This window comes from Myotis daubentonii, chromosome 4, assembly GCF_963259705.1.
Source record: "Myotis daubentonii chromosome 4, mMyoDau2.1, whole genome shotgun sequence".
Lineage (NCBI taxonomy): Eukaryota > Metazoa > Chordata > Mammalia > Chiroptera > Vespertilionidae > Myotis > Myotis daubentonii.
In genome coordinates this window covers 112,647,881-112,670,565 of record NC_081843.1, presented here as the reverse complement: position 1 = coordinate 112,670,565, position 22,685 = coordinate 112,647,881, and the positions used below count along the sequence as shown (strand labels likewise).

The following is a 22,685-nucleotide window of genomic DNA, read 5'->3' as shown; positions in this document are numbered from 1 at the left end:
CTGCTGAACAGTGTGAGCCAAACTCCAAGTGCTGGAGGCAATCATTGGAAGGAAACTTCACGGGGCTGGGATAGTGAGAAAAGGCGACAGAGAAGAGGAAGGACTCCAGCCAGGCTGCGAAGATCACAGGTGGTTTCAGGGAGGGACAGAGAGGGCCATTTTGGTATCTTTCCCGTGGACTTGGTGACAAGTTGGGAACAACATGAGAGGAGACAGAAAGGCAGGAAATCATCTGAGATGAGCCAGGGACTGAGTTCATATGGGAAAGAATAAAAATGAGATTTGGGATAGTTTTCAAAATCGTTCTGAGGAAGCCCAGGTGACCTTCTTTTCTGGGTACTGTCTTCACTTTTGTTCTTCAATCTTCAATTGCAAAATATCCTATTGGCCCAGAGAGGTCCCCTGAGAGCAGCTTTGCTAGAAGTGAAGGCATCCCCAGGGCTCAGACACCCTTGGAGCTGCCCAGCCCCCAAAGGTGCCATGCTTAGGATTCGAATGATGAATTCAAAAAGCTTCCACACACCAAAGTGCCGGGAACAGGAACAGTCATTGTGCCAAAAAAACGAAGCTTTCATCACTTCTTTCCCTTTAGCACTTGATCTTGATTATTAAAATGGACTTGATTCCTTTTGTCTTGCACAAGCTAAATTTCCCATCTGTATCAAGGGATGAGTCGTCTGGTATCAATGAATGAATTATGTAAATCATAAGACAGTGAATTTGATTTTACGGCTCAAAAAAATTTAATTAATCCAATACAAAATTAAATAAATAAATCTAAAACATGACAGTTTCATCAAAATCTGAAAAAGATCCATGAATAAGATTTCTTCAGGAAAGAGCTGAGGGGCGTCAGCCAATAGTTTTAGCTTCTCAGAAAGGCTGTCTGGGAAAAAGAGGGAGAGAGAGAGAGAGAGAGAGAGAGAAAGAGAGAGAGAGAGAGAGAGAGAGAGAGAGAGAGAGAAGGCATATTCTATTCAATTTGTCCATTAGTGATGGAGATGACCCTTCTAATGTGTGTGTGCACACATATGTGTGAGAGGGGGAAGAAGGGGGGGGAATTCTGGGATGGAGGACTGGCATTGATTCTGGAAGGAAACATGTAGAAGAAAATAAGGATCTAGCTTATTTTCAAAATAACAAAATAACAAAAATGTGAAGAGGCAAGTACAGCTCTAATAGAGCACCTCCTACCACTATCACAGTGATAACCAAACGAAATGATACCGTGTTACCTTCTCACACTCCCTCCGGCATTTTTTAGGCAAAACAAACCACTGAGTGATTTTCCCAGGGCTCAGGCCCTCTAAACAGAGTTGCTGAGTGGTAATTGTGTAATTTCTTTTCTCTTCTAACCAAATGTCACTTGCAGGAAAACGTTTGGCGAGAGGAGAAAACAGGACACAGAACTGAGGGAGACATCACGCTGCCTGTTCCAGACAGTATTCCACCCCGAGGTCTGAATCCAGGGAGAGGGGGCTGCAGGAAGCAGCCAAAGGAGATGCCCGCTAGGGGACTCCGGGAGGCGGGAGGACCCGTTGCGGCGGGGCACTGGTGTTTGGGGACAAGGTGTGGCAGGAGCTGGGAAGCAGCCTTCCCCAGCACAGCAGGTGAGACCTGGAGGAAGAGCATGAGGAGGCCGCCCCCTTGCTGGGACAGCAACGCCCTCAGAAACAGGACCAGCCCACCGTTTGGGACATTCTTGGGGCATATCCCCCCAGGAGACTTTTTACTTGTTCGACATCTCAATCCTTGTATATTCAGCAGTTCTCGGTGCCAGCCATTCTATTTTCTGGGGAAACAAGGCCAGATGACAGCCATAACAGAAACAGAACAGCACACAGGAAACGATGCCTCAGCTCATCTGGGACACCCCCGGAGACTTCCAGGAATAAGTGGGTGAAGGGAGGCCAGAGGACTGAGGTTGTGGGCTGGAACTATGCAAATGAGGACATAATCCAGTTAAATTTTGGTTAATACTCTCACTGTGACCCCATTGGTATATGTACACTGGTGGATATATGCATGGAGAAGGGGTGGAAGGAAATATCTGGAAATGGTAGCAGGGTTATTTGTGGGCAGTAGGGTTATGAATTATATTTTTATGTAATTTTATATAATTTACTAGAGGCCCGGTGCACAAAAATTTGTGCACTCGCGGGGGAGGGGGCGTCCATCAGCCCGGCCTGTGCCCTCTCACAGTCTGGGAACCTTCAGGAGATAATGCCCTGCTGGCTTAGGCCTGCTCCCGGGTGGCAGAGGGCAGGCCCAATCCCTAGGTGCAGCCCCTGGTCAGGCTCAGAGCAGGGCCGATTGGGGAGTTGGGGCACCGCCCCATCATGCACAGAGCAGGGCGGATCGGGAGGTTGCGATGCCACCCTCAGTCACGCTCAGGGTAGGGCCGATTGGGGGGTTGGGGCACCGCCCCCTGTCACACTCAAGGCAGGGTCGATGGGGAGGTTGCGGCGCCACCCCCTGTCACACACAGAGCAGGGCCAATCAGGGGGGTTGGGGCTCCGTACCCTGTCATGCACAGAGCAGGGCCAATCAAGGGGTTGGGGCGCTGCCCCCTGTCATGCACAGAGCAGGGCCCATCAGGGGGGTTGGGGCTCCGTACCCTGTCACGCACAGAGCAGGGTCAATCAGGGGGTTGGGGAGCTCCCCTCTGTCATGCACAGAGCAGGGCCCATCAGGGGCTTGGGGAGCTCCCCCCTGTCACACACAGAGCAGGGCCGATCAGGGGGTTGGGGCGCTGCCACGGTCACATTCAGGGCAGGGCCGATGGGGAGGTTATGGCTCTACCCCATCACACACAGAGCAGGGCCTGTTGTGGGGGTGGGGGGGTTGGGGCGCCGCACCCTGTCACACACAGAGCCGCAGGGCGATCAGGGGGTTGGGGAACTCCCCCCTATCAGGCACAGAACAGGGCTGATCAGGGCGTTGGGGCGCCTTTCCCTGTTACGAACAGAGCAGGGCAGATAGGGAGGTTGTGGCCCCGCCCTCTGTCACACACAGAGCCACAGGGCGATCAGGGGGTTTGGGCGCTGCCCCGTCATGCTGATCCCTGTGCTGGGAGGCATATTACCCTTTTACTATATAGGATAGAGGCCTGGTGCATGGGTGGGGGCCGGCTGGTTTGCCCTGAAGGGTGTCCTGGATCAGGGTGGGGGTCCCCACTGGGGTGCCTGGCCAGCCTGGATGAGGGGATGATGGCTGTTTGCAGCTGGTCACACACCCTTCAGGGTGGGGGTCCCCACTGGGATGCCTGGCCAGTCTGGGTGAGAGGCTGAGGGCTGTTTCCAGGCTGGCGGGTGACTGAAGCTCCCAACTGCTCCTTTTTTTCTTTTTTCTTTTTTTATTCTGGGCCAGCTTTAGCTCTGAGGCTGCTGAAAGCAGGTATCAGGTTTGTTTGGGTTCTATAATCAAAACACTGTATCAACTCCAGCTCTGAGATCCCGGCTGGCTGAAAGCAGGTTTCTGGGGTTTTGTTTAGCTTCTATATTTGTAACAATGTTTCAAACTGCAAGCTCAGAGGCCGGCAAGGCAGGCGGGGAATGTTGGAGTCCTCTGTCACTGAAGCAAGCAAGCCTCATGTTCGCTTCAAACTGCCTGACTGCCGGCCGCCATCTTGGCTGGCAGTTAATTTGCATATCGCCCTGATTAGCCAATGGAAAGGGTAGCAGACGTACGGCTAATTACCATGTTTCTCTTTTATTAGATAGAATGTAATTTTATATTTAAAATTTTATATTTCAATTGTATACCTACCTTCCAAATATTCTAGGGTGGAGGTACATTAATATTATTATTATTATTATTATTATCATGAAAAAAAATTTTTTTTGGTCAGGGAGGAGGTGGTATTACTGTCAGTAATTTAAGTTGCTTCAGACAGTATGAGTACCTTGGGAAATTCTGATCCTAGTGTATATTTAGAAGAAAGGTATTATTATTTCATGATAAACTTACCAAAGCAATGGAGTAAAATAAAATGTGTTTCTAAATATAGAATTGACCATTTTCACAGCAGCGATCTGTAATTCAATATTTAATTTTATTGAGGCTTTACTCTTTCTAGCAAAGTAAATTTTACTCAAAATGAGAAAGAAGAAGGTAATTACGTACCTCTTTCTGGGAACAATCATACAAATAAGCTCTGTGATTTCCTAGAAGATCAATTCTACATCAATAAGTAGATAATTAATTGAACTCTCCAGACCATTCAGGCTCTCAAATATCACATCCTTGCCCTGGTGTTTCTGTAAAGAGATGAGATGGTTTACATGTGTGACTGTTCTATATCCTATTACCATAAATGTGTACTTTCTAGCTCATTTATAAGGAGTTCCCCTGGACACATGTGGATTTCAAAAGTGTAATGTTGCCCTAACCGGTTTGGCTCAGTAGATAGAGCATCAGCCTGCGGACTGAAGGGTCCCAGGTTCGATTCCGGTCAAGGGCATGTACCTTGATTGCGGGCACATCCCCAATAGGGGGTATGCAGGAGGCAGCTGATCAATGTTTCTCTCTCATCGATGTTTCTAGCTCTCTGTCCCTCACCCTTCCTCTCTGTAGAAAATCAATAAAATATATATATATTTTTAAAAGTGTAATGTTACCGCTAATGTAACCAAGTACCTTAATGTTTTATATATATTTATATGTATATACAAATTGGTTCTCCTGGAGAACTATAATTCAACCTATCTTTTACAGTTGAAATTCCTTTGTTAATTAACCAGGAACAAAAAGCAACATTTTATCTCATTTTCCCCTCTTCAGACCCAATTACAATCAAAAAGGAAGATTAATTTTTCTAAAAACAGTGTAAGGAGACCTTATGCCAAGCATGTCTGTGCCTGGGTTAGGGAAATAAATAAGATATAGATATACAGCAAGCCTGGGAAGGCCATGCTTGGTTGAGGCATAAAAACAAGGAATCAGCACAGGGACCCCAGAATGTGGAGAGTCTTAGGAGACTCTGGAAAGAAACGTGATGGCACTGATGTCCAGTGTGGTGCCCAAATGGGTCACTAATTATTGCTTGATGATGATGTTAGAGGCCACGACGCACCTGCATCACCAATCCCAGAAATAAGCCATGCGTGCTGATTTGGGTGAATCACACCTCCACCAGAGTTCATCCAAGGCCTTCAGGGAATTGTCAAGCTCTACTGTCCCCCAGGGCATGCTCACCACGCTTCGGGAGCCGGGATGGCTCCAGGAAAAAGAAAGGATGTGCCAGGCATTCCTGTCACGGCAACGCACCCACATGAGTATGTATGTCTACTTTGTCCTGGGAGTTCACATCTTGGGGACTGTTTGTGCCCTTCCAGACCCGATTGGTTAAGAGGTAACCTTGGAAGTGAGGAAGCTCATCTTACCTAGGTCGGGTTCATTGAGACTCTCTGATGCAGTACAGACCTTCCCTTGATGCCATGTTCCCTTTCAGAGGCCCTCTGATAGGATCTCCCAGGGAATCTGAAAGAGTCCTGAGGGGCATCGCAGATCACAGCAGAAACATCTACAGAAAAGCTTGGCAATTGGTTCTTTCTACCACATTGAAAACGTGGGAACTCTCCAGTCAATGCCGTTTGCGTATTCAGTTCCAGACTCCCCAGGAAGCCAGACAGAGCCAGTTGGAAGACATGAGGCACTGGGGGAGCTCTCCCCACCCTGATGGAGATAAACCAAGTTGGATTCTCAATATACTTCTCAGTCTTGCCAAATGAGCTGTTCTGCCTGAGTAACGTTCCAACAACCTTATTGTAAAAATGCATACACTTTTCCACATTACAAATGCTATACAGCTGAAAGGCAAGCCCTTCAGTGATTGTCAAATCACACAAGAGGATGGGAATGACATGTTGAAATATAACTCACCATATCTATGGTACTTGCCAAACTTTTCTTATTGTTTCCATTTTTTTCCCTCTTTCAGGGGAAAAACAGAAAAAATACGCTTTGGGTTTATTTTTTTCCCCAGTTAAAAAAGAGAAACTTGGGAAGGAGACTTAACCTTGGATAATGAACACACAATACAATACGCAGATGATGTATTATAGAACTGTACACCTGAAACCTATATAATTTTATTAACCAATGTCACCTTAATAAATTCAATAAAAATATTTTTTTAAATAACAAATTACTTTAGAAAAAATGTAAAAAGAGAAACTTGGGTCTAAATAAACAGTTCTTTAATTTTCAAGGGAGAAAAACAAATGGAAAAATAATTTAAACACATTTGTGGAGAAGGAGGACAGCTCTCTTTAAGGTAAAATATGGGTGACACAGGATAGTCACATATCAAAAAAAAATTATTTTGACCCATATTACCAAGCTAAATTCCAAAAATCATCTAGAAAATATGTTCTCTAGCACACTCTTCAGGTGCTATTCTACGGTACTTGCCAGATGGCCTTATCAGGATTTGGGTCTAATCTATGCTGTTGGGGTTAGCAATTCCCTTATGGAAACTCTCTTAGGTAGGATGTTAAGTCTGTCTAAAGAAAAGGGCGGCCTGGCCGGTGTGACTCAGTGGTTAAGCATCAACCTATGAACCAGGAGGTCATGATTCAATTCCCAGTCAGGGCACATGCCTGGGTTGTAGGCTCAATCCCAGTGTGGAGTGTGCAGGTGGTAGCCGATCAATGATTCTCTTTCATCATTGATATTTCTCTCGCTCTCTTTCTCCCTTCCTCTCTGAAATAAATAAAATATATTTAAAAAAAAAAAATAAGAAGAGCCCTAACCAGTTTGGCTCAGTCGATAGAGCGTCAGCCTGCGGACTCAAGGGTCCCAGGTTTGATTCTGGTCAAGGGCATGTACCTTGGTTGCAGGCACATCCCCAGTAGGGGGAGTGTGCAGGAGGCAGCTGATCGATGTTTCTCTCTCATCGATGTTTCTAACTCTATCCTTCTCCCTCCCTCTCTGTAAAAAAATCAATAAAATATATTTTTTAAAAAAAGAAGAAGAAGAAGAAGAGTCCTAGTCTGTTTGGCTCAGCGGATAGAGCATCGGCCTGCGGACTGAAGGGTCCCTGGTTTAATTCTGGTCAAGGGCACATGCCTGGGTTTTGGGCTCAGTTCCCAGTAGGTGGCATGCAGGAGGCAGCCAATTAATGATTTTCTGTCATTGATGTTTCTCTCTCTCTCTTCCTTTCCCTTCCTCTCTTAAATCAATAAAAGTATTTTTTAAAAAGAAGAAGAAAAGGGTTAGGGAAACTAAGGCAATTGGATCTGATGCCAAAACTCAGCTCTGCCATTTACCAGGATCTGTCCTTGAGTAAGTGGATTAACCTCTCTGAGCTTTGGCTTCTTTAATCGTAAACTGATGACAATAACAGTGCCTACCTCATTAGGTGCACAGATGTAGGTAAAGCAGTTAGCGCTTGCCTGGTATATGAGTACACATGCATGCATTAAACCCGACATCAGCGAATTATGGCCTATTAGTTTACTATTTGTAAAACAGAAAAATTTTCTCACCCGGATGTTAGTTTATTTGCAGAGATGAAATGTCCTTCTCTGATTTAAAGATGAACTTCCAAACTATACTAAGTCACACAGAATGAGCTCAAAAATTATGCTTTAGGGTTTGGAGTGTAGGAAAATAGCAACCAGATCTGAACAAACTGGAGGTTTTCACCATTAATTATTTTGACTGTAACATGTATTCAGTTTAAGATAAATGTATTTTATTATTTTCAAAATGGTTCTGAGATTGGGAGCATCTCAAACGCCAGGAAGAATTTCACAGTCAAGTTACAAAAGCCTGACAAAGTTTATAAGGGGAATGTGGACACCATCTTAGCACAACATGACCGATGCCACTATAATGTCACAAAAATATGTGGGAAATAAATTACTTTCCAGGAATCTACAAGAAAATATTAAAATTCTCACATTGAAATTAAGCACATGTTGCTGGTTATTTATGGATTCTGACATCATAATAATGTTACACAACATGGTGGGTGAGGAGAGAATATAGAAATTCAGTCAGCACGTGCTTGAGAGATGTGGACACGTGTGATGGCCAGCTTGTTTTGCTTCCTCATTGAAACAAACTGGAACCTTCCTACAACAAGCAACTTTAAGTTTTTAAGTATAAGTCCATCAAGAGGATTAAAAAAGAAGAAAAATACTAAAGCTTTACCATGCAAAATAGGAAAAACAGCAGAAAACCCCAGTTGTCCAAGTCAGGACACATAGCAAATAAAGCTAAATATAGCTTCAGGGAGATACTGTACAGGTCCTGGTGTTCCTTCATGTTGGAAGTTAGCATAAATTTTTTTTTTTAAATGAGAGAGAGTAAACACAGGGTGGAGCTCCTGGCTTCAGGGAGCTCCATCCCAGCTGGAGAGCCATCATACACTCCTTTGTGAGCACAGATGGGTAGCATCTCAGTACTTTGTTGTCCCTGGCAGAACCTCTCTGGTCACTCCTTATCTTTTGGAAAGTAGATCAGCTCTGCAACTTCACCACCCACAGAGAAGTTAACCCATGTCCCTCCTTCCTATCTGTTCTTGTCTAATTCTGAACTCTTTGGTTTTCTCAGTTCATCTCCTCAGAGAGAGCTCTCCTAGGGAGGGTGTGTGCACTCACTTTTCCTCGCTGTCCTCATTTTCAGAGCTTACAATTATGCAGTCCTTTCCGCTTTCTGCTCTTTCAAATACCCTACAGCAGCCCTTTGCAGGAGTGGTATTATTCCCAATTTACCCGGGAAATGAAGTCAGTATCAACAGACTCACTATTTGTATACATGATCCATTCCCATCTCTATCCTGAAAAAAAGGATTGTACCTTCACATTTATAAGTATTACATAAATAACTTTCTCATATAAGCAACATTTAATTCCTTTTCGATACCAAAGCATCATTTAAATATTTTGTAGGCAATCCATCTCAAAAAAGGTATATGTCATAAAGGATAGTCGATGTAATTTAACCTTTTCTTGAAGATACAAAGTTGTCACTATAAGCATCTGTTATTTTATGATGATGTACTACAGTTTCGCTTCCTTGCGTTTAGCAATTTTCCTCCTTCTTCTAATTGGGCTACCTGCTGTTGCTTCTTACATTAGTGGGCCTGCCCCTTACAGTCCCATTTCTATTTCAAATCCCCCAGAGTCATCTAAACCAAAAATTAGGTAACCATGTTTAGTAAGAACTGCATGTTGGATTAGGTTAAGGGATGACATAGAAATTAATGTTAACAGGGTTGGTGCAGCCCTTAAAAAAGCTATTTCACTTCTCAAAGAAAACCTTTTCATCTTGCTTTCCATTCAGGGCCATGGTAAGAAAGGAAAACATGAATTTGTCAAAATCTAAACTTTAGATAAACGAAGTGTTGTGAAGTTTGATTTCCACTTACATTCACATCTACCCAACTTATCACACCCTCTGATGAATTATCTGCAAACAGGTCTCCAGGCAGAGTTGTCATCTATAATATTACATTTTTGTCTAGCGTTATTGACATTATTTTAAATCACAGAAATTTGGACAATCTATCCCAGATCCCAAAGTTATTTTGAATAATAGTTCAAGAAGAAAAAGAAAGAAAAACAACAACAACAACACAGTATCAAAGTTGATAACTAGTGCAAAAACATCATTTCTAAACATTATTCACCATAAAGAGAGAAAGTTCACTGGAATAGAGATAGTAAATCTGGTTTTAATGCTTACTAGCTATATGAACTTAACTAAGTCATTTGATCTATCTAGTCCAAATAGTCTACTGTTGTTTTTATTTTTTTAAAATATATATTTTATTGATTTTTTTACAGAGAGGAAGGGAGAGGGATAGAGAGTTAGAAACATCCATGAGAGAGAAGCATCGACCAGCTGCCTCCCGCACACCCCCTACTGGGGATGTGCCCGCAACCAAGGTACATGCCCTTGACCAGAATCGAACCTGGGACCCCTCAGTCCCCAGGCCGACGCTCTATCCAATGAGCCAAACTGGCTAGGGTGATTGAACACTTTTAAAGACCCACTCAGCTCCCAGCTATCCTCGCATTGCAGATATGGTTTGAAAAGCAAAATCTGTGAAGTGGATGCCATCTAGTGGCTTCTCAGTTTATATGCATCCTAACTAGCCAACAATTCCCATGAAGTCACTATCCATTACTACCATCTCATACATGCAAATATTTAGAATTTTTAAACATAGAGGGACCTAGAGAGCCATCTAGCTCAACCTCCTTATTTTGCACTCATGGCAACTGAGAGCCAAAGTAGTCATATCCTTGCTTAAGGTCACACTGCTAGATGTCACCCAAGTCAACTGACTCAAAATCCAGTGTGTTTGTTTTTTATGTTTACTAGAGGCCTGGTGCACGAAATTCGTGCACAGGTAGGGTCCCTAGGCCTGGCCAGCGATCAGGATGGATCGGGGCTCTGGCTGCTGGCCAAGGCCTTCCTTCCGACTGCCAGCCAGGGCCTCCTTTCCCTGGCTGCTGGCTGCTGGCCAGGGCCTTCCTTCTTTCCATTCCACCCCCTGGTGGTCAGTGCACATCATAGCAAGCAATCGAACTCCCAGTCTCCTGGTCAAACTCCTGAGGGGACACTTTGCATATTAGCCTTTTATATATATAGACGTTCCCCACAAAGGCAAAAAAAAAAAAAAGGCAAAAAATAATGCCATAGAAGACCGAGAGTAATTTCACTCCTTTGTGCAAGATCATTATCTGTCATCGTACCTTTTACAGTTTTGTAATGTTTGTTTACTTGTTTAACTTTCCCCATTAGCTGTAAGTTTCATGGGGCTAGGAACCCAGGTCTCACTCATTTTTGAAGCCTAAGTACCAAGAGTTACATTGAGCTTATCACTGATGCTCAAATCTATCTATATATCTGCCTACTTTCCTATCCACCAATAATTGATAACAGCCCTAGCTGGTTTGGCTCAGTGGATAGAGCGTCAGCCTGGGGATTGAAGGGTTGAAGGGTTTCAGGCTCGATCCCCAGTATATCATCATTGATGTTCTATCTCTCCCTCCCTGTCCCCTCCTCTCTGAAATCAATAAAAATATATTTTAAGAAAAAAAAGAATTAATAACATATTGTCAATATATCCTTTAAAAATGTAAGGAGCATGAAATTTTATAAAATAAGAATATAATTGTGCACTTCATGTGTGACCAAAAAGGAGACAAGTTTATTAATTGAACTGTTTTTTCTCACCTTTCCATTGGAAAACCACCTATCTCCATTTTCCAACACTTGACCCACTCTCCCTCAGCACCAGAAGTTCATGACTAAGGTGTGGCCAGTTCCATTTTGTCCTCACCCTGACCAAATAGTCTGGTTTAATGACTTTCTGCCTCTTCTTCCTCTAGAAACTTGAGCATTAATGTGTAAACAAGATACAGATTCAGAATACCCAGTGGCCATTTTTCCTGTCATGCAGAAAAAGCTCTTTGAAAACTAAAGTTGGTAAATGAAAGAAAGCAGAGATAAAGTGAAACAGTGGTGTGATGTCATCAAAACCACTGGATCTACCGTGGATTGAAGGGTCCTGGGTTCAATTCCTGGTCAAGGACACGTACGTTGGTTGCAGGCTCGATCCTGACCCAGTCGGGGTGTAAGTGGGAGACAACCAATCACTGTGACTCTCTCACATCGATGTTTCTCTCTCTGTGTATGTTTCTTCCTCTCCACTGTCTCTAAAAATCAATGGGAAAAATATTGTTGGGTGAGGATCAGCAACAAAACAAAACAAAACAAAAAAACAACCAACCCTGGATCTGGCTATGCCACTTTCTTTGTGCTTAAACTATGATGAGTGGGCTTCTGTCCCCTGAAATCAAGTGCAGAGAATTCTGAAAGACAGGACTCTAAGAACAATTTTGAGAACAAGTCTTTCAAATTCAGTTCCCAACTGTTTCTATGCAAAACTAGACAAATGCATTATCTCAGTGTGAAATGGAAAGTTATATCCTAAACCAGAGGCTCGGTGCACGAATTTGTGCACGAGGGGGGTCCGGCTGTCCACCCCGACGGGGGCTGATCAGGGTGGGCTGGTGGGGGGGAGGGGATGTGGGAGGTTGGCCAGCCGGCCCCTCTCCTAATTGAGGTGGGGGGCATGATTAGGAGTGGGGCCGGCAGGAGTGGGGCCGGCAGGAGCGGTTGGCCAGCCGCCTGGCCCCACCCCCAATAAGGGTTGGGGGGCCTGATTAGGGCCCCAATAGGGCTAGTTGGCCGCCACAATGGGCATCATAGTGACTGGTTGTTCCAATTGTTCTGTCATTCCGGTTGCTTGGCTTTTATATATATAGACTAGAGGCCCGATGCATGAAATTCATGCAAGAGTAGGCCTTCCTTTCCCCGGCTGCCAGCACTGGCTTCCCTCTGGCACTCGGGACCCGGGCTGGCTTCCCTCTGGCCCTGGCTTCGTCTGGAAGGACATTTGGTCTAATTAGCATATTATCATTTTATTATTATAGATAGGAAGTATGAATTATCTCTTTCTTTAAATACATATAGAACGCACAATCTGAGTGGCTTATAAAGAACAACAATTTATTTCTCACAGATCTGGAAGCTGGAAGTCCATGATCAAGGCACCAGGGGATTCAATGTCTGGTGAGAGCCCCTTCCTAGATGGCTCTTTATGCTGCGTCCTCACACAGCAGAAGGGGTAAGGCGGGCTCTTTGAGGTCTCAGTTCACAGGGCCTTTCCTCTCAAGACCTAGTCACCCTCCAAGGGTCTCACCTCCTAATGCCATCACATTCTTTTACCACGACCCCATTTCTTTGTGGACCCTTAGCGTCACACAATCTTAAACATCTGTCAGTGTTGTTTTGTTTTTCACGTGCTGGGATTAATCTTCATTCGTAAGATTGTCTTTCAGCAAAGAAGAATTAGAATTGGGATTCCAATTACCCTATACATAAGAAAGGAAAATAATTAAGATAACCTATTTAACTTGAGAGCCTTTTAGGAACAGTTAACTGATACATGTAAACTAAACACATGCGAGTCATTGACCTCTGGTAACGGTGCAATGGCTAATATAGTGACACAGAAAACAATGTTCAGTCTTCAGTTAGCTTCATAAGTAATATGAAGATAATATTCTTAAATATTAAAATTAAAATTTATAAAAGATACAGACATTAAGATCCAAACAACAACAGGAGTGCCTTCCTATGCTTTCATATGATAGCCTGTGACTGAAGGAAATAACCTACTGTGTGTAATGCCGTTGGAGAAACAGAAGAAAACGCACATTTTGGAGGTAAATAGACTTGTTTTTGCTAACTGTATACATTTAACTAACCCACACTAAGCCCATTTCCTCAAGGATTGAGGTACCCTGCAGAATAACTATGAGGATTAAATAAGTTGCTCAAAAGTAGCAGTTCTTCTTAAGATGAGATTTCCACCTGGAACACAGATGTTTAAATGAGAGGCAGCTACACAGGGGCCTCCTGAGATGTAAATGACCATTTGCAGTCAGAGGGCCCCTGACTGGTGAGAGACTGAAGAACTGGTGCTTCTTGAGCTCCGTGTTGAGATAAAAGAAACACACCTCAGAGCAGGAAAGGACCCAGACATAAAGGCAGAGGATGGAGAGCATTAGAATATAGCAAAGTTCATCAAGCTTATCATTTACTAGCTGTCATTCCCCTTATTCGATACTTTCTACACAGGCAAATGCGAATGTTTAAAATAAGAAACACTATAGACTTCAGTTCAGGGTCAAGCTACAAGAGAGTGGGTGAGACAAGTCCCATCTCACAATCCATCCTGGAAGGAGAAAAATCTCTGGAAAGAACGTGGCTCCTGGCATCTTAAGAAGAGAGGGAAGTAGGCTGAGTCCTACGGGCCTGCACAGAAAAAAGGTGAGGTGAGCAACTCTGAAAATGTGGCTCGTAACTGCTATGAGGCACATTAAAGTCTCCGACATTTCATTAATTTCCAAGAGAGTTGTCTACCCAATATGTGACCCAGATACGAATAGCAACTGTGAATTTGCTGAGGTTTCATGCTGGGCATGGAGAGATGGCAAGGTTTAGATGAATCTGAGGGGGTAAGTGCATGACCAATGAGCAAAGATCAGGACACAGAAAAATAGTGTCAGCTCCCCTGGGATTCATCCATTTGTTTGGAATTGATGAGGACAGAGAAGGAAGATGAACGGGAAAGTGATTAGAGTGTAAGCTGTGAAGGTCCTTGAATGCTAGGATAAAGACCATCTTTGCTCTTGTCAAGGAAAAACCATTTAAGGTTCTCAGCAACAAAGAGAGAGAGAGAGAGAGAGAGAGAGAGAGAGAGAGAGAGAGAGAGAGAGAGAGAGAGAGAGAGAGAGAGAGAGAACGAACGAACAACAGTGAAGATAATTCCTGGAAACTCTTCAGGATAATTTCTAATGAACCTGAGAGGGTAATTAGCCAGAACATTCATTCCTCAAACATAATTAACATTTACAGCCCTTAGAGTTTATGAAGTACTTTTCATACATCTACTTTCGTTTTATTCTTCCAACAAGTTCCAGAATCATCCCCATTTTATAGCTGCGAAACACGAATACATCACACAAGGGCCCAACAGGAAACAGAGGGCAAACTCAAATTAGAGTCATTTAAAGAGTTTATTTACAAGGGGTTATAAAAGGATGGGGAAGTGTAGAGGGTCAGAAACCTGGAGCCAATAATAGTGGGAAACCTGTGACCACTCCCAGGCCAGGAGGGTGAGGAGAATGAGTTTACTGGGACCTAGGAGGAAGGAGTTGTGTAAAGAGATTGCCGTGAGATGGGCAGTGACCTTTGGTAGTAAAACATTAACAGTCCAAGGCAGCCTCCCCCCAGGGAAGAGCCACAGGAATGAATACCCTGATTTTGTTCTCTGCCCTCCCATCTCCTGTTAAAGGTCCCATTGGCTGGAAGGCACTGGAAGCCAAAGGCACAGGAGTCCATTGATACAGGCTATACCTTTCCCCCTCAACACCCTCTCTAGTCTTCCATCCACATGGAAAATTTCTATCCCCAGCACCAGCGACACATGAAGTCCCTTTAGAGTGTGTGTCATCAGGGATTCATGTTGATTCCAGCACATTCCCTCGTGAAAACCCAAAGTTAGCCACTCTGGGTGTCCTTCATATGTGATACAAGGAAAAGTTGGGAGAAGGTAAAAGAGAGGAGAGAAGTGACATGAAGCAGCTGCTACAGTCCACACTTCCCTCTGGTCACAAGGGCTAGGCTAGCCATCATAGCACCAAGCCCGGCTTCATGGCTGCACACCCGGTTGGTGGTGGTGGAAGTAAATATATAAAAATTGCTTAATAACCTGTTGTTCTCTGGACCTGAGATCTGCAGGCCTAAATGTGCATGTGATGGAAGGAAGACCCCTTCCTAACACCAGAGGCCGCTGTGCCACTGGGAAACCAGCAACTGCTTTTTTTTTTTTTTTTACAGCTTCTACATTTTTGCATCACATGCAACCTTTCAGAAAAGCCTTCTGCTTTTCCTTTTGGCAGTTCTTAGGCCAGGACCGGTTCCTAGGTTGAAAGAGAACGAGAGGTTAAGAGAAGCTGCTAGCGACCAAGTTGCACGGCAGTAAGCACAATCCGTAATTGTTAGCCTGTACTGTTCAGCCTCTAGCAAATTCAGTACGCTCAGTCTTTCTGGTCTTCATTATCCCCATTTAAAATTAATATACAACTCAGGCAGACATGTCTAAGGAGCATAATTAAATTGTTTTCTATTAGAAGGTAAGATTAGATCCCGTTGATTATCATTCTAATGATTCTGGCAATTCTAGTTAGAATCGTCAACTTAACTCTACTAAAATTGTATGTATCTCCTAGAAATTTTAAGGAGAATACCCACCAAGTACCACCAATAATCTATTCCACATTAACCTTCTTCTAAATCTAATTAGTATAGGGGTTTTGGGGCTCTTTTTCACAAATACAAATTAAGAGGTAATTTTTCTTTTTAAGTAATTTTAGTCGAATTTATTGGGGTGAATATATAGATTTCAGGTGTACAATTCTATAATACATCAGCTGTATATTGTCTTGTTTGTTTACCATTCCTGGCCAAGTCTTCTATCTCCATTTATCCTCCCGTTATCCTCTTCTACCTCTCTGTAACTATGAATTTTTGGTTTTTGTTTGTTTTTTAGACAGAGAGGAAGGAAGAGAGAGAGGAACACTGATGTGAGAGAAGCATTGATTGGGTGTCTCCCATAGGCACCCCAACAGGGGACTGAACCCAGCGCATAAGGCATGTGCCCTGACTGGGAATCCAACTGGCAACCTTTTGGGTATGGGATATGCTCAACCATCTGAGCCACACCAGCCAGGGTTGGTGGTTTTTTTGTTTGTTGTTTGTTTTTTGCTTAATCCCTTGACCTTTTTTTTTTTTTTATCCCCCTCTCTAACTCCCTCCCTTCTGACAGCTGTCAGTCTTTCCTCTGAATCTATGAGTCTGCTTCTATTTTTTTTTTTTTTAGGTGGGACCTGCTTTATTACAAACAAAGCAGCCCGAGCCTGCTTCTATTTCGTTTGTTAGTTTACTGTGTTCATTAGATTCCACATATAAGTGAAATCAGATGGTACTTGTCTTTCTCTGACTGGCTTATCTCACTTAACATAATACTCCTCAATACTCGTGAATTCCCTTGACATTTATTGAACATCAACTGTGTGCCATGCTTACATTCGCTAGATGCGGGTAAAAATATGCAAATTGTGCTTTTGTGACGTTTTCCACCTAGGACACAATAAGATGATTTCTTCTTTTAATTGTAAAATTGACCTGATTGGTGCTACCAGGAGAATTACAGGAAGCTACCAGCAGATACAACAGGGAGACTTGCTCCATGCAGTGCGGGTGGCCAGGAAATGGTTCTCCAAAAAAAACTATTCCTGAGATCTGACAAATAAATAGATGCTAAACAGGCAAAAAGTGTGCGGGGGGCGGGGGGGAGAAGGCAGAGGTGAGGGTGGGGAGGCCATTCTCAGCGCGCACCCGAACATTTGTGGGGGACCTGGGGAAAAGTAAGGTCACTGCGGCCAGAGTTCCGTATGCCGCGGGGGGGTGGAGAAAGTTGGGCCGCCGGGGGCCTTCAAAGCCATGACTACGTTTATGCCAAGAGCAGCTACGAGTCACGGGAGAGTTTTAAGCAAGAGGCTCCGCGATTCCCTTTGTGTGGACGAGACTATCCTACCTACGTGCCACGTGAGGAATGAATGAATGAAGACGTCGAGCCGGGCTGGAGGCCACTGTTCTTTGTGGAAGGATGACCGCGGAAGTGGTGCGCCGGAGACTTCCCGGAAGCTCCGACAAAGACTAGCTCCTTCGCTACGGTGGCCGGGAAGGCCCTGGACTAATGGGCCCCGGCGCTCTGGGGGGAGGCGCACGCGCACTGCGGCCTCGGCGCCGGAAAGGGTGCAGTCGAGGCTGGGGAGGGGGGCGTACGGGTCCCTCTCCTCTTCCCACGCCGCACTGATTTCCTAGACCCGCCCCAACAAGCTTTGCCATTGGTTTAGAGATGGGAGAGCCCGCCTCCCCCCTTTCTGATTGGCTGCCCGCTAGGAGGCGGGGCTTGGGCGCTGGTGGATTGCATCAGCGGGTCCTTCCAGGCTAGTGGCTGTGGCGCCGAGATCCCGGGAGCCGCAGCGCCCTTCAGGCCGCCTCCCGCTCCTCTTGCCCCGGCCGTCGCTTTTGAGTTCCGTCCTCTCTTCCCGGTTCGCCGATGTCCGAGGAGAAGGCCAGCAGCCCTTCAGGGAAGATGGGAGGCGAGGAGAAGCCGGTGAGTGGGGTCGGGAGCGCGGGCCGGGGCTCTTCTCGGTGCCCAGCGGCCCCCCGGGGAGTGGGGGCGGAGGAGGCAGCGGCCGGGCGTGTGGGACGGAGGAACCGAGGGGGGCGGCGGACAAGCCAGGGCCCCGTTAGCGGCGGAATCGTCCATTCATTAAGCGGGCAGGGCTTGCAGGGCTCCTCCGCTCCATCCTCTCGGCAGGTGAGGGACCTGGGAGCTGGAGCGAGCGGCTCAGAACCGCACATCGGACTGGAAATCGAGGCACTTCCGGGCCCCCGGCCTGGTGATTTCCCTTCACCTGCGGCGAGAGGAGCATTGCAGAGCCTCCTTGAACCCTGAGACCCCATTCAGGGCAGAAGCCTCTGGGTTAAGGAAGAGAAACCGGGTTCCCGAGGTCTGACCCGTCTGGGTGGGTGGTCAATGGTGGAGGCCGATGACCTGACCCCCTGGACAGGTTTCACACTTGCCCTGCCTGGGCCGCAGGCCACCTTATCTCATTCACACCCCTGATCGTCTCATCTTTGAACTTTACCTTTGTGTCATCCCTTGCTTAGGAACACCCCCCTCCCGGGTCACTTGCATGCCACCGGGTCGAGGTGTGTGTTTTGTGTGTGTGTGTGTGTGTGTGTGTTTAACAAATAAACGTCAAGTATTTATTCTGCATGCCGGGCCATACACCCAGGCAGGGGACTAGGACCCAGCCTGGGGTGCGAAAGACAGGGACACAGCCGTTCTACTGAGGGGTTACCGAAGCGGGTGCCTAGTTCTGCGTGGGGAGGCTCTCGAATTGAGTGTGAAGAATGAGTGTAAGTTCCCCCAGGTCAACCAGACAGGGCAGGGCTTTCCAGGGAAAGGCAGGGAAGGCAGTGAAAAGGCTGCTGAATGAATGAATGAATGAATGAATGGTGTGTGGGGTTGCTTTGCTTGCAAGAGAGATGCTGAAGGAGGAGCCACAGCCGTCGGAGGGATCTTAGGCAGCCGATGGCTGGAATGGTTTCCTGCAAGTGAAGGTTTCTAAGCAGGGAAGTGACAGGTGAACTGTAGTCTTGAAGATCAGCTGGCATTGGGGTGGGAGGTGCGTGGGGAAGAGGTGAGACCACACACAGGGGGCGGCTGCACTGGGCCAGTGCGAGGTGAGGCGTTGAGCTAAAGGAGACGCAACCCAGCTTCAAAGCCACAATTTTCTCATGAGTAACAGGAGGACATCTCTAACTCAGAGTTTGGTTGGGGAAAATGCATGTGCGCGCATTCTAAACCCTGTAAATTAAATTAAAAGTAGTAAATGGTGTCTGTCCATACACCTTTTCCCATCCATATTGTTTTCGCTTAAAAATGGCATCTTTACTTTTTAGTTAATAGCCTGTAGCCCAGTGTTCCGTGCCCCTAAATATTCTGCTGTGCCATTCTTAATTGGAGGCCTGGCTAGTAAATGTATGATTTCTCCCTTCTGTAATAATAATTGCTAATGTTGATTGAGTACCAACTATGGGGTCTGGCACTGATTACATGCATGAACTCATTCAGTCCTCAAAATAAGATGAGAGAGAGCAGCCACAATGCCCATCTGTGAAATGGATAAGTGAACAATGAAAGGAAGGAAGTACCGAAACGGAATGTGGAATGTGTATTTTCTCCAGATAAGTTCTGCGTGAATGGAATGTTACTTGACAATAAAAAGGAAGGAAGTATTGAAGCGAAACTTGGATGGCCTTGAAATCATTATGCTAAGTGAAACAAACCAGTCTCAAAAGACCACATATTATGAAATGTTTAGAATGTGGAAAACTGTAGAGACAACGCAGGTTCGTGGTTGTCAGGTGCTGGGGAAGGGGGATGCGGTAGGGACAGAGAGTAACTACTGATGGGTGAGGATTTCTTCTGGGGTGATGAGGATGTTCTAAATTGATTGTGGTGGTAGTTGCACAACTGAACACACTGAAAACCATTGAATTGTATACTTTATGTTGGTGAGTGATAGGACAGTATCTCAGAAAAACACACAGTTATCCCCTGAAATGAAAGGTCATAAGCATACAAAATTATAATAGAGTCCCCTTCACATCCCTAGCTCTACCCGCAGAACTTCCTCACCGCTGATGAGCGCACCTCCTTACAGTTGGCCACTGTCAACACCGGGATAGATACCTTTCCTGCCACTCATAGGTTGTGTGAACCTAGAAGAATTGTCCAACTTTTCCAACTAATTTATCTGTAAAATGGGAATAATAATAATAACAATAATAGCCGTCTCACAGGGTGGCCGTGAAAATCAGATGTGATTATGGAAGAACTTGGTACATGGTGACATTTTGGGTAGTGCCGTTTGCCTAGGGTGTTTCTGAGGTGACTGAAGTAAGTGATGCATTTCTGAGAAAATCCTCTCACCGTACCCCGTCCTGTCGTTCAGGCTTTCTGGACCTCAACACTGTTGACATTGTGTGGACTCGATACTTCTTTGGTGCTGTCTGTGCATCCTTGGGTGCTTGGCAACATCCCTGGCCTCTACCTCCTAGATGACAGTTGCACCCCCAAGTCATGACAACCCAAAACGCCTGCAGACCTTGTCAGATGTCCGCTGGGGCGCACATGGCTTCTGGTTGAGAGCCACTGGTGTAGACCTGCTCTGCTGCTGGCTGCCTCTTTGTACCGGACTCCTATAAAACTTCCTGTGACGCTGTGTGCTTCCAATGGAAGTCCACATTCCTTAGGGTAACTTTTAGGGTTTGCTCTGTCTGAGCCCTAGTTTGTCTTAACATATTATTTCCTGAAACAATCCTGCCTTAGTCAGCCTTAGTCTGTCCCTCTCACTCTCTCGCTCTGTCACTGTCTCTTTTTAATATTTCCGACAATGAGTGTGTGTACACCTAGAACACATGTCCTCCATTCTCGGGTTCCGGCCTGTCGTCCTAGCTTATTCTACATCAAATCACGGTTTTGCAACTGTGTTCTCTCCCCCCTCGCGGGGTTTTTCACACATGCATGCCTTCATTTCCCTGGAGAGATTAAGATTACATTTGCACATGGCAGGGATTGGGTCTCAGTTTTGCATCTTCCGCAGGGTTTAACAGACTACCATGAGCGCAGAGGCTCTTAGTACATGTGGAATGAATGGATACGTATCGCACGATTCCCCCCCTGAAAATGTTACTGAATAGATCTCATGTTTGTTTGTGGCTACATGGTTAGTATATGTCCAGGCAAACCTGCAGCCAGAGTCGTGGGAACAGGCAAAATACATACAGTGTGAGGACTTGGACATTATCTCTGCCTGGTAGGACTGGTTGTCGTTTAAGTTGCTCACTTGCCTTTTACAGTGGTCGACAGCGCTCGGATTTTCTGGTCTTTCAAAATCAGGTTTTCACTCTTTAAAAAACAGATGCGAACATAGCACCCTCTAAACCCTTCTGGGGGCAGCATGAAGGGGTGTCCTTGTAGACTGAAATATGAAACCGTCTTTTCTTTTTGCTTCTCTAGGTGGGTGCCGGCCAGGAGAGGCACAAGGAAGACGGCAAGAAGAAGAACAAAGAAGGGTGTGGAGATGGAGGGCGAGCGGAGGTAGGTGTGCGGGGCTGTCATCAGGTTTGACAGGTGGCAGAGTGCTGCCTCAGACGTGTCCTGTGTCAGATCCTCAGGGCTTACATGGGACTGTCAGGCGGACTCGATGGAAATCTCAGGGAGAAGAATTAGGAAAGCGTGGGAGGGGAAGAAGGACTTGTAGCTATTTGTTATGGAAAAAGGAAAGCAACTGAAATATAATTGTAAAGCAATCTGTGGGATGAGATATGAAAACCAGAGGTTGAAGGGGAGAGACTCGGTGTCCGAGCTTCTCCTGAGTACAACAGAAACCAAGAAAGCCCACGTCCTTGACCTCATTCCCACTCTTTCCACCTGGACCAGCCAGTGGGTTTGGTTTTGAGCCAAACTGCCTTTCAAGTAGAGGGCATATGCTTCCCGTTTCCCATGCTCCGACTAAAGGCGTGGCCTTTTCTGAAAAGGAAAGCAAGCTCTTACTGATTATTCCTCTCTTCCTTTGTTGTCTTGCAGTTGAATCCTTGGCCTGAATATATTAACACGCGTCTTGAGATGTACAATAAACTAAAAGCAGAACACGACGCCATTCTGGCAGAAAAAGCAGCAAAAGAGAGCAAGCCCATCACAGTCACTCTGCCGGATGGTAAGCAGGTGGCCGCAGAGTCCTGGAAAACCACGCCTTACCAGATCGCGTGTGGCATCAGGTACCGGCCGCACCTGTCCTCGTCTTCTGCTGTTTGTAATTAAACTTAAACGTATTTTGCCAGGTTTTATCCTCAAAACGTCTTTATGTTACTGTTCCATATTTTTAATGTTTAATTTACATTATTTGGGATTTTTTCAAAATCAAGAGGATGTAGAGCTTTATAGTCAAGATTCAAAGTTAATTTCTTAGAGGCTCTAGTTTGGTTTTATCTTATGAAGGATTTTATATGATTAGTTCTTCAACCTTGATCAAACATGTCACAAAAACCAAGTAGATAAGGTTTCACAATCTATTTTGATTTAAATGTCTCGGTTTTAAGCTTAAATGAAGGTTGATCATCTCACAGGGGAAAGTTAGGAAACTATTATTCAACATGAGAAAATGTACTAATTTTATAAATCTAAAGGAGGGCCATGCCCGGTCTTAAAACTGAACATTTTTATTGGGTTGGGAAGAAGTAACAGAATCAGATGCATGCTCTGTAATAGAATAATGCTTTCTTAAGCTGATATGATTTGGGACTCAATAATTGGGTCAGTTTCCATGTGAGATTATAAATATTTGGATAGACCTTTAAATATCAGTGCAATCTGTCATTTTAAAGGTGATTTTGAAGGTCATTTGGTGATGCGATTTCTCTATTGTTGCACACTGATATTGTAGCAA

General features: G+C 45.1%; 1 protein-coding gene and 1 long non-coding RNA gene across 2 annotated transcripts in view; one reads left to right on the top strand and one right to left on the bottom strand.

The window, feature by feature from the left end:
* LOC132233779 (uncharacterized) overlaps positions 1–17,582 on the bottom strand; it is a 99,800-nt gene extending 82,218 nt beyond the window's left edge. Inside the window, exon 1 of the long non-coding RNA XR_009452722.1 lies at positions 17,192–17,582. This is a non-coding gene — a long non-coding RNA (uncharacterized LOC132233779). The remainder of the gene's footprint in view (positions 1–17,191) is intronic.
* Positions 17,581–22,685, top strand: part of TARS1 (threonyl-tRNA synthetase 1) — a 29,103-nt gene continuing 23,998 nt past the window's right edge. The window contains exons 1-3 of the mRNA XM_059694984.1: positions 17,581–17,776; positions 21,257–21,337; positions 21,827–22,017. Of these exons, the coding sequence (XP_059550967.1) occupies positions 17,720–17,776; positions 21,257–21,337; positions 21,827–22,017 (329 nt within the window). The 5' untranslated portion in view covers positions 17,581–17,719. The remainder of the gene's footprint in view (positions 17,777–21,256; positions 21,338–21,826; positions 22,018–22,685) is intronic.